The sequence below is a fragment of the Trachypithecus francoisi genome, unplaced genomic scaffold (genome assembly GCF_009764315.1).
Source record: "Trachypithecus francoisi isolate TF-2019V2 unplaced genomic scaffold, Tfra_2.0 Lachesis_group2, whole genome shotgun sequence".
Lineage (NCBI taxonomy): Eukaryota > Metazoa > Chordata > Mammalia > Primates > Cercopithecidae > Trachypithecus > Trachypithecus francoisi.
Window position 1 is genome coordinate 27,328,465 of NW_022681465.1, and position 13,063 is coordinate 27,341,527.

A 13,063-nucleotide genomic window follows, 5' to 3' on the forward strand; every position below is an offset into this window, starting at 1 on the left:
TCAAAGTTCCTTGGATGGCTTCACCTCCGAAAGTACTCATCTATGCTCAACTTCAGTAACTCATTCTACCATTTGTAACTTGGAATTTACCAGTCAGAATTTCTTCACTTGTAAGATTTCAAACCACACTTGATAGCTACTTACTCCAATAACACTTGTTCATAACTCAATTGATACAACCAGCCCAGGTAATACCCCCAAAATTTTTCTCCCAGGCCTTCAACCCTTATATCTTCCTTTCTTGTTTTGCTCGTTTCATAGCGTCATGTCTGTGATTATAACCAGTATCCATTCAGATCAGTAAGAGTTCATGGGGCCACACAGAGTGGCACACACCTGTAGTCAATCTCAGCACTTTAGAAGGTTGAGGCAGGTGGATCACCTGAGGTCAGAGTTCAAAACTAGGCTGGCCAACATGGCAAAACCCCGTCTCTACTAAAAATACAAACATTAGCCAGGCTTGGTGGTGGGCGCCTGTAATCCCAGTTACTTGAGAGGCTGAGGTATGAAAATCTCTTGAACCTGGAAGACAGAGGTGGCAGTGAGCCAAGATCATGCCACTGCCCTCCAGCGTGGGCGACAAGAGCGAGACTCTGTCTCAAGAAAAAAAACAAAAAAAGTCCATGGTAGGGGCCAGACAAGGTAAACCCTTTAGGCAGGTCATTTAATGAAATTTGTTGTTTAATCCTAAGCAAAAAGAATAAATCTGGAGGCAACACATTATCTGACTTTAAATTATACTACAGGGCTATAGTAACTTGTATTAGTCTGTTTTCACACTGCTGATAAAGACATACCTGAGACTGGGTAATTTATAAAGAAAAAGAGGCTTTACTCACAGTTCCAAGTGGCTGAGAGGCCTCACAATCATGATGGAAGGCAGAAGGCAAAAGGCACTTCTTACATGGCAGCTGACAAGACAGAATGAGAGCCAAGCAAAAGAGGAGACCCCTTATAAAACCATCAGAACCTGTAAGACTTATTCACTATCACGAGAACAGTATGGGGGAAACTGCCCTCGTGATTCAGTTACCTCCAACCATGTACTTGCCACAACACGTGGGAATTATGGGAGCTACAATTCAAGATGAGATTTGGATGAGGACACGGCCAAACCATATCATAAGTAAAACTGCGTGATACTTGTACAAATATAGACACAGATCAATGAAGCAAAATAAAGAACCCAGAAATAAAACCATCTACCTACAACCAACTGACCTTTGACAAAGTTGACAAAAATAAACAATGAGGAAAGGCTACCCTATCCAATAAATGGTGCTCTGAAAATTGGCTAGCCATATGCAAAAGAAAAAAACTAGACGTCTATCTCTCACCATATATAAAAATTAACTCGAGATGGATTAAAGACTCAAACAGAAACCTGAAACTATAAAAATTCCAGAAGAACACCTAAGAAACACTCTTCCAGACATTGGCCTACACAAAGAATTTATGACAACAACCCCAAAAGCAAATGCAACAAAAACAAACACAGATAAATGGGATTTAATTATACTAAAAAGTTTTATGCATCAAAATAATCAGTGAACAGAACACACAATTTACAGAATGGGAGAAAATATTTGCAAGTTATGACCCTAACAAAGTACTAATATCCAGAATCCATAGGGAACTGAAACACCACAAGAAAAAAATGAACAACTCCACTAAAAAGTAGGCAAAGGAGTCCGGGCGCGGTGGCTCACGCCTGTAATCCCAGCACTTTGGGAGGCCGAGGCAGGTAGGTCACGAGGTCAGGAGATGGAGACCATCCTGGCTAACACGGTGAAACTCCGTCTCTACTAAAAATATAAAAAACTAGCTGGGCGTGGTGGTGAGCGCTTGTAGTCCCAGCTACTGAGGAGGCTGGGGCAGTACAATGGCGTGAACCCACGATGCAGAGCTGGCAGTGAGCCAAGATGGCACCACTGCACTCCAGCCTGGGCAACAGAGCGAGACGCCACCTCAAAAAAAAAAAAAAGTGGGCAAACGACATGAACACACATTTCTCAAAAGAAGACATACACATGACCAAGAAATACACGAAAAAAAAGCTCAGCATCACTAATTATCAGAGAAATGCAAATTAAAACCACAATGAGATATCATTTTACGCCAGTCAGAATGGCTATCTTGAAAAAGTCAAAAAACAACAGATGTTAGTGTGGATGTGGTGAAAAGAAAATGTTATGCACTGTTGATGGGAATGTAAATTAGTTAAACTTCTATGGAAAACAATATGGAGAATTTCTCAAAGAACTAAAAATAGAACTACTACTATTTGACCCAGTAATCCCACTACTAGGTATCTACTCAAAAGAAAAAAAAATCATTTTATCAAAAAGACACCTACACTCATATGTTTATAGTAATACTTTTCACAATCGCAAAGTCATGGAATCAACCTAAATATCCACTAATAGTTGACGGGATAAAGCAAATCTGGTATACATACACTATGGAATATTATGCAGCCATAAAAAAATAATGAAATAATGTCCTTTGCAGCAACTAGATGGAGCTGGAGGCCATGATCCATCATCCTAAGTGAAAAACCTCAGAAATAGAAAATCAAACACCATATGTTCTCACTTATAAGTAGGAGCTAAACAATGGGTATATTGGACACAAAGCTGAAAATAATAGACACTGGGGACTCCTAAAGGGTGAATTTGGAGGAGTGGAGGGGGTTGAAAATTACCTATTTGGTACAATGTTCACTACTTGGGTGATGGGTATACCAGAAGCCCAAACCCCACCATTATACAATATGTTCATGTAACAAACCTGCACATATACCTCCTGAATCTAAAATGGAATTAAATTTTAAACAAACCTTTTTTTTTAAAAAAAAAAAAAAAAAGTAAAAGCCTTCCAAAGAATAGGGAAATTATGCTAAGTGTGGTCAAGAAATTTGGTGTTTCGCCTGAAAGTCTTAAAAAGCCATCGTATCCATTCTTGCTGGGACCACTATAACCAGACTGATTTGAAATTTTAAAAGATAACTTTGGCTAGAGTAGAGAACAGGTTGGAAGAAAGCCACTGTAGATGGTGATAGACAAGTTTAATAGCTCATTATTTTATAACTGCATTTCTTAATCATTCTTTTCATTACTAGTGGGTTGAAAAGTTTTAAAATATTCTTACAAAAATTTATATTTAATCTATTATGAATATCTTACTCATAATCTTTGTCCATTTTTAATTGGTGCATTACTTTTTTCTAAACCAATTTGGATGATCTACTTATACATTTACAAACATTAATACTTTGTAACATCAGCAGCACATATTATTCCCAGTTTTTATCCTGCATTTTAATTCAGTTTAATTTCAATACAGGAAATTTGGAATTAAACTGAATTTAATTTAATTTAATGAAGTTTAATTTCAATATAGGAAAATGCTCACTAATATTTTCTTCTAGTAGTTTTGTGGCTTTTTAAAAATATTTGAGCATTTAATACATCTGAAATTTTCTCTTTATGTAGCACAAGTTTAAAATCAAAACTGATATTTATCCAACATATAAAGTTTTGTTTTCCTCAAAATATTATTTTATTAATATATATAAGTATATATAATACATATATAAATACATATACATAGGCGTTTACTTCAGCAAAGTGTTCTTCTCTATTAGTCTCTCTGAAGATTGTTTCTTAACTATGTGGTACACCCTTCTAGTTGTTCAAATGTTTTTTTTCCTAATATCACCAGTATGACAGCATTAATTCAAGTTTCAAAAAGAAGGCAGATTTAAAAATCTGAATTTGTTTATATTCTTCTTATACTCCTCTGATAACATATACCACATAGTTAAATACAGAATAGAAGTGTAACTGACACTTTTTGAATGAGTTGTTTCTCCTTCCAAGGAACAAATGATTGTTTACACAACCTTGAGAATTTTCAAGAAAACTTAGCCTCTACTCTCAAAGATCTCTATATACATTGTGATAGAGAAAACCTTTCCTTAGTTTCAGATCACATCCTTCATCTGTGATTTGCCAAGTAAACCGATGACTTAAAAAATTAACAGCGGATCCATAAGCTTTTAAATATATATAATGAGAAACAACTTTCTGCATAATACTATAATAAAAATAGGATTTAAAATTCATCTGGTACCAAATGAAGCAATAAATCATAACATTCACATATTCTCTTTATAAAAACTTTCAATTAAAGAAATTAATGTCATAAAATAATTTCAAAATTCAAGACACAAGATTTTGAAGATAAAAACATATAAATCCTTCACTACATACATTGTCAAAAATCTACCCACAATTAAGTCGCCAGATAGCAACACCTTCAAACATAATTTTTGTTTGTCTGTTTTCTAAGACAGGGTCTGGTTCTGTTGCCCAGGACAGGGAACAGTGATGTGATCTTGGCTCACTGCAACCTCTGCCTCCTGGACTCAACCCATACTCCCACCTTAGTCTCCTGAGGACCACAGGCACGTGCCACCACACCCAGCTAATTTTTTATTTTTTGTAGATACAGGGTTTCTCCATGTTGCCCAGGCTAGTCTAGAACTCCTGAGCTCAAGCGATCCACCTACTTCAACCTCCGAAAGTACAGAGATTACAAGCATGAGCCAGTCACCACACCTGGCCTTCAAATATAAATTTTAAAACAAATACTATTCAGTTTAATAGAGAGATTAGCAACCAAATTGTATAGGTTGGAATGACTTTTTTCAGGTTGAAGAAAATTAAATTATTTTAAAAAATCATAACAAAATGACTTGAACATGTTATATGATGGTTTACATGCCAAGCAATTACTTTTTGACTGATTAATTTTTTTAATGAGCACCCAAAAACTATTGTATAGGCAGGAAAAAAGAACTATTAATCTTTCAATAGAAATTTCTTTAGCAATTTCATTCTTAACAGGTATTATTTCATTAGAACAATGTAAGGAAAGAAAAAAGGTTTAAATAAATTTTTTTAAGTTATTACAGCAAATCAGCAATGCATTTAAATATCTTCCTTTTTCAGGTAATTAAATTTCTGTTCAGTTTCTCAAACAATATACCCGCATTAAGCTATATCATCATAGTCCAAAGTTTTTGTTTTTTAATTAACACAAAATGAATGCCAGGTAATACTACCTCTGTCAGGTAAACAGTTAATCTAAAAAAGAAAATCAAAGGAAGAAAATCTAATTGGTATATAAATAATAATGAAATTGTTCTCAATAAACTAAAGTGTTTTACTACATTTAACCTTTTCTGCATGAAATTGTTTAAATCACTTAACTTTCTGCTTTCATTTTTTGTCTTTATCTGGAGTGGTATTCCAGTATTACCAATTTTCTTGAAAATGTACATTTGGGTGTCAATCAATTGATGTCTAAATCATGACAAAAGAAAAAAAAAAATCCACCAATACCTGAATACAAAGAAAACAAAACAAATTGAAGACTGAGTGTTAAATACTGAAGCCTAAGGAATATTAAAGATCAATTTCATCAGAGTACTTAGTTCTATCTGATGTTTTCTTGTTAATCCTCTGTTTACTGCAATTTTCTGCTTGCTGAATGTAGATCTAAGAGTGCAGAGACTCTTGTCTACGACTCCAGGTTATCTACATCCATGGCACATAACAGATACTTCCAGAAGTTGGTTAACTGTGGCCAGGCGCCGGGGCCCACTCCTATAATCCCAGCACTTTGGGAGGCCGAGGTGGGTGGATCCCTAAGTCAGGAGTTCAAGACCAGCCTGGCCAAGACAATGAAACCCACTCTCTACTAAAAATACAAAAAAATTAGCTGGGTGTGGTGGCGGCACCTGTAATCCCAGCTACTCAGAAGGCTGAGCTCGAGAATTGCTTGAACCCAGGAGGCAGAGGTTTCAGTGAGCCGAGACTGTGCCACTGCACTCCAGTCTGGGCGACAGAGTGAGACTCCATCTCAAAAAAAAAAAAAAAAAGAAGTTGGTTAATTGTGTTTTATGAGAAGGCAGGGGAGGGAGGGAAAAGTGTAAGAGACAAAAAAAAGAGGGAAAAAGGAAATGGAGAAAAAGGGGAAAGAATAGGAACAAAAACCAAATGTGCATTAAGCACTTTCCTAATTGTATCTGGGGCTGTATATTGTTTTTACATTCATTCATAAATTCATCCAACAATCCCATGAAGTGTGTATTATTAACTAGATTTTATCAATGAAGATATTGTAGTATTGTAGCAGGTGAAAATCCACCTAAAGGCAATTAAACCCAGGATAATTTGACTCCAATTCTCACATTTTTTTCCACCCTACTCTGACGTTAGAAAGATAGTCTTTGAACAATACTGAGAGAAAGGGACCAAAGGAAACGGAAAAAACAGGTTTCAACTGGTAGAATGAATAAAATAATGGTATTGCATAAGATGGCAGAAAGGAGAACTGTTAAAAGGAAGCAATATGAGTATCAAAAGCTGTTAATTATTTTCCATAGCAGCAAATTTAAATATATAGATATATTATTTTAGTAATGAATAAATAAGATATAATTGTACTTAGGGATTTTTTTTCCTTTCATTCAAATTAAACTATAAAAGAAAACTAACATTAAAATAATGGGATTATGTGCTATGTTTTACAAAAATTTCATCATGTAAAAATTTAAACACAAACTTTAATTATGTATGAGAAAGGAAAAAAGCAGACTTCTAATAGTTAAACTAATAACACTAAAAATTTCTGAAAAAACAGCTGATCAACTCTAATAATGTCATAAAAAGGCACTTATGAAGGTAATGCATAAGTCATAGTTAATTACATGACAGTTTTTAAAAAAATGTTTTCCAATCTATTGTGGCTAAAGGACAACAATATTTCAAGTACAGAGAAGAGTAGATCCCAAACATGCTTACCTATCATCTAAACATTAATAGTTTGAATTTTTAAAAGGAAGGATTTATGCTTAATGAGAAAATAATATCAAGAACAGGGAAAAAAGACCAGCAAAAAAGTAAGCACACACATTAACTTATTATTGCTTCTGTGATGTTTAATCAAATAATCAAATATTAGACAATACTAGTTTATTAAGTGACAAGCATTGTTCTGCATGCTTTAAATGTATAAATTTAACTATTCCTGCCACAAACTCAAGGGTGGGTAACACAGTAATCTCATTTTACACACTGGGAAATGAGGACAAAAAAGTCTCATAACTTGGCTTATACCCTGCACTTACTTAAGTGGTGGGGCAAAGATTCAAACCCAAGAAGTCTGGCTCTACAGCTGGGGCTCATTACTATAGTTGTGAAGGGAAAAAAAAAGAAAGAAATTCATTTTTCACAGTTCTGGGAAGTCCAAGATCAAAGTGCTAGCAGACTTGGCATCTGAAAAGAGCCTAATCCCCAATTCCAAGATGGGTCATTGAACATTGCATCCTCCAAAGGGAAAGAACTCTTTGGTTTCACATGACAGGGGTGGGGAGGTGGGCAAACAGGTAAAGGGGAGCTGAACTCCCTCTTTTATAAAGACATTAATTACATCCACAAAAGTGAAGCCCTCTTGACCTAATCACCTCTCAAAGGTCCCACTCTTAACACTCTTACAATGGCAATTAAATTTCCACATGAGTTTTGGAGAGAACAAACATTCAAACTCTAACAATGAGCTTTAACTCTCATTGACTTAGAGAGCTAAAATAAACATCAATACTTCTAAGAACTTGACTATACAACCCCAACCCTGATTATACACTTGATCATTTGGAACCTTTATAAGAATACCCAATGATGGCACATTTCAAGGGTACAGTTCCTTAAAGCACTCTTCCACAGAAGCATTCACCACCGAAGAGTCGGTATTTTCAGTAACACTGCCATTAACTAAGATCATGGAGAATGTTTGTTCTCTCCAAAACTCATGTGGAAATAATTCATTGTCTCTCCTGCTCTCAATTAATATTTACACAAATTTGCACAATTTTCCATGATACAATAGTTTAATTTTGAGTTCTTTCAATTCTTCCAATATTCAAATAAGTCTCTTATTGAAATTGTATACCATTTATAACAATGGAATTTATAAAGAGAAAATATCAACAGAACTGCTTATGTGAATTCCAGGCTTTTCTTGTAACATTATTCATAAAGCAATGCTTACACAGTTATTTGGGGACAAAATCATTTAAAGCTTTGATTCTTTTTGTTTCCAAGTAAACTGAAAAATAATACTCTAATTATTAATTGAAAAACGGAATTACACAAAGATTCACTGATACATGTAGACATATTCTTAAGTTTTAGGAATTAGGCATTGTAAAGATTTCTAATTTTCCTGAAAAAATGCTGTAAAATCTTATTAATTGGCATTAATTTGTAAAAATGCCCTGTCTTACTTGTAAAATAATAATTTATTGCTTTAAACTACATATATTATAGTATTCTTTTACAAAAAAATCCTTAATGACTAAAAGCACTGCTTCAGCAAATAGGTAAGATCTAACTTATAATTAGTATTTCAACAATTTAAAATAAATTTGATAAAATGAAATATGCAGCACCATCTTGTAAAAATATATAAAGTATTATCACCATTGAATAAATGGACACAAGAGCAGAGATTGAAGGTGCCAGAAAGAAATTCATTCTCTTTTTTTTTTTTTTTTTTTTTGAGGCGGAGTCTCGCTCTGTCGCCCAGGCTGGAGTGCAGTGGCCGGATCTCAGCTCACTGCAAGCTCCGCCTCCCGGGTTCACGCCATTCTCCTGCCTCAGCCTCCCGAGCAGCTGGGACTACAGGCGCCGCCACGTCACCCGGCTAGTTTTTTGTATTTTTTAGTAGAGACGGGGTTTCACCGTGTTAGCCAGGATGGTCTCAATCTCCTGACCTCGTGATCCACCCGTCTCGGCCTCCCAAAGTGCTGGGATTACAGGCTTGAGCCACCGCGCCCGGACAGAAATTCATTCTCTTAAGCTACACTATACACTACCTCGGAAACATTATGTATTCATTAAACAAAACTTCTCTTCAATGATAATGAAATACTAAACTCCAGATGATCCCTTTTTTTTTTTTTTTTTTTTTTTTTGGAGATGGAGTCTTGCACTGTCACCAGGCTGGAGTGCAGTGGCACGATCTCAGCTCACTGCAACCTCCACCTCCTGGGTTCAAACAATTCTCCCACCTCAGCCTCCTGAGTAGCGGGGGGGATTACAGGCATACACCACCACACCCAGCTAATTTTTTTTTTTTTTTTTGTATTTTAGTAGAGATGGGGTTTCACCATGTTGGCCAGGATGGTCTCGATCTCCTGACCCTGTGATCCACCCACCTTGGCCTCCCAAAGTGCTGGGTTATAGGCATGAGCCACTGCGTCTGGCCAAGCCTTTAAATAACCAATTCCACAACCGCACGGTAACAGAAATATTATAAACCACACTCAGTGAACAAAAGATTTACTAGATAAGATATTCAAAAGCCAAACAAAAGGAAAACTTTTCAGAAGTTCCTTTGAAAGAACACATATGTCAGATACTTATCAAGAATCACGAAGCAAGAAAGGGAATTTACAGGGTCCTTGGTATATATGCTAAGATCCTTATAGCTAGGACAGTGAAGGAGAGGAAGGATTCATAATTCACAATTCACAAAGTGATGTGTCGATTAATATGGCTCAATATTAATAACAACCACAATAGTTTAATTTTAATATGTAATAGTAATAACCACAGTTGTTTAAATACTTCATATTCATTTCTACATTTACCATATTCTCAGATACAGTCTTTTTTCTTGGCTATGGAGACATATGAATCCACTTAATCAAATCATACCATTTAGAATCACATAAAGTAAAAATTACTAAAATATCAGCTATAGTATAATTATAATAGTTCTATAAGTTACCCACAGGAAATGCCAAGGATATGGCTCAGACGTTTTTAACCTTGGCACTTTTCATATTTTGATCTGGATAATTTCGTGCTGGTAGTGTGAAGGAAGGGGGCTGTTCTATGCATTCTAAGAGGTTCTGTGTATCACCAATCTCTACCCACTAGATGCCAATAGCACCCATTGATTGTGACAATCAGTGTCTGGAGATACTACCAAATGTCCCAGGTATGTGGGGGGTGGTGCTGGGGAGGGTGTCATGGGTGGGGAATGACCACTTGGTGAGAACCACCAACATAGATAGATAGATCGATCGATCGATCGATCGATCGATCAACAGATAGATAATAGAAAAAAGAAAGAGAAAGAAAGAGGAAGAGAGAAGGAGAAGGAGGAGAAATAAAGAGAAAGAGAAAGAGAGAGAAAGAGAAAGGAAGAAGGAAGGAAGGAAGGGAGGGAGGGAGGGAGGGGAAGAGAAAGAAAGGGGGGAAGAAGGAGAAAGGAGAGAGGAAAGAGGAAGGAAAGGAGAGAAGATAAGAGAAGAAAGAGAAGAGGAGAGGAGAGGAGAGGAGAGGAGAGGAGAGGAAAGGAAAGGAGAGAAGAAAGGCTTTATACTAGGCATTCTTAAACAGTTAATAAAACTATGAAATAAAGTTGAATTTCAAGTTGGTGAATTTGAATGTATTTATTGTAGTTTAAGGATCATATTTATGAGCAGAAAAAAACTTCTTAAACTAAATCAATATTTTGTATTTTAAAAGCAATAAATACACCAGCAATCTCAGATAAGATTCTACTTTACTTAAGACGAAAAAAATTAATAAATAGCTTTCTTCTTATTGTTTACTTCTCTCTTAAGAATAAGACCCTACCTTCCTGCTGTCTCCCAGGAATAAAAACAACTGCAGTCTTTCCTTTCAGTTTTGAAGGCAAGAGAAGAACTTTTTCCTCTGACTCTACAGGTGGTTCCTGAAAGTGCTCTCCAGGTGACCTGAGGTGACTGACAAGTCTATTTTGCATTTACAAACAAGTTTAATAGGACCTGCATATTAACAAGAGTAATAATGTGTTATAGCAAATTGGAGTAATTTTTGTATTCACTTATTACCTAGACACTACTCTTCCAAGTTTCTCATTGGATTATTCTTTAGCTTACCATAGATGTAACTGATCGCGCATCTTCTTCATAATTTACTACTGGAGGTGGCTCTTTCCCATCATTTTCTTGCACTTTTTGCTCTAGTAATTCCTTCTGTGCTGAAAACTTTGCTTCAGTGCATCTCAGCTGCTGGACTGACTGCTTCAGTTCTTCAAGTGCCTGTTTTTGGCTTAGCAGAAGCACAATACTAAAAGAGAATAAATTAAATATAAATGATTTCAACTTCATTAAGAAGACATTAAGGAAACCTCATATATGTAAATTATGCTTTTCTTTGATTTCATTTTTATAAGAGCATTTTAGAATCATAAAAAATATGAAACTAAGCAGATTTTAAGTTATCACAGTATTTATTACATGCTAGCGTTAACAAAATAGAAGGAAGTGTTTGGAGTCAAATCCAAATTTAAGATGCTTTCAAATATATTATGATCTATGATATTCATTTTATTTTAGCTAAACCATATACCTCACAGAGTAGACACTTAGGTTCAGAGATGTAGGGCCTAGAATGAATTAAAATAACAGAAGCAGAATCTTAAATTCACCTTAAGTATCAAAGGCAATATAGCTAGGGTCAGATCTGTGCCGAGGGTAAAATAAATAAAATCAAGGTGACAGTCTGGATACCAAGCTTGTGTATATGTTGTGAGGGATGTGTGTCTGGAGGCAGGTGAAGCTACAATGACAAGGACTAAGGGCTAAGATGTAATTGGGGGAACGAGTAAAACAAAGGGCCCCAAATCTTTCCAACATCTCCAATATAAAGACAGTAGACTTTCTCATCCCTCCTTTAGAGTACAAGGCCACAGGTTGTCTTACTGTGACTTTTTAACCCTTGGAGGCTGCCTTCAATGATAATTTCAAACTCATTCACCCACATTGAAGCCACAGGTAAACAGGTAGTGGTGGTAGATACTTCTGGAAGTAGCCCACACTATATATTACAATAATTTCCAAAAAGGACTGTGCCATGCATGCACTGCTGAAAGTAAGTTATTAGTATGTAAGAGACAATAGATTATAAATTAGAGAAAATGTCAAAATCAGAACATAAGGTCAGAAAATATCTTCTTAAATTGAAACTATAAGGCTCAACATAAACTGAATAAATATTCACAGGCAAAAATAACCACATTAAGAGAGATTTATTTATAAATACGATGCTGATCAATATTTTGAAAACTAAATTCAAATTTAATTGAGCAGGGTGCAACCTCAATGACTGCTATAAAGAAAGCTCTAATCTCCTTATTGTAACAAGTTTCAGGTGAGTGTCCTAACAAACAGAAGAGAAAAAAGTATAAGAAAAGTAAAACTAATGAGTAAGAACATTTAAAAGAGACCTAGTGATATCCAGAAGACAGACCTCTCCAGTGGAATTCAATAAATGGTAATCAGCATTTACATCATTATCATTCAACAGTCTGTGATCTGTGTTCTAAATCCATACAGACTTCGTGATAAATTCATGCTGTTTTATTTATTAGTTGGTAACTTCTTTTTAATAATAAATTGGCATTTCTGATTTCTCAGTAGAAAGTTGATTTTTTAAAAGAATCACTTTTGTGGCAGCATGATTTATAAAGACACATACACACGTATGTTTACTGCAGCACTATTCACAATAGCAAAGACTTGGAACCAACCCAAATGTCCATAGATAATAGAATGGATTAAGAAAATGTGGCACATATATGGCATGGAATATTATGCAGCCATAAAAAAGGATGAGTTCATAGAGACATGGATGAAGCTGAAAACCATCATTCTCAGCAGACTATCGCAAGGACAAAAAACCAAACACTGCATGTTCTCACTCATAGGTGGGAACTGAACAATGAAAACATTTGAACACAGGAAGGGGAACATCACACACCGGGGCCTGTTGGGGGGTGGGAGGAGGGGGAGGAATAGCATTAGGAGATATATCTAATGTAAATGACGAGTTAATGGGTGCAGCACACCAACATGGCACATGTGTACATAAGTAACAAACCTGTACGTTGTGCACATGTACCCTAGAACTTAAAGTATATAAAAATAATAATAATAAAA

General features: G+C 35.6%; 1 protein-coding gene across 4 annotated transcripts in view; it reads right to left on the reverse strand.

Moving 5' to 3' along the window:
* The window catches only part of FER (FER tyrosine kinase), a 451,703-nt gene that overhangs the window by 280,854 nt on the left and 157,786 nt on the right, over positions 1–13,063 (reverse strand). For 3 of the 4 annotated variants that reach the window (XR_004429709.1, XM_033178963.1, XM_033178962.1), the window contains exon 10: positions 11,003–11,192. Coding sequence is in view for 3 of the 4 variants with exons in the window: in XM_033178963.1 (XP_033034854.1) it covers positions 11,003–11,192 (190 nt within the window). In the remaining variant the exon portion in view is untranslated. Of the gene's footprint in view, positions 1–10,717; positions 10,889–11,002; positions 11,193–13,063 lie in introns of those variants that run through there. The other variant, XM_033178964.1, reaches the window with a different exon arrangement.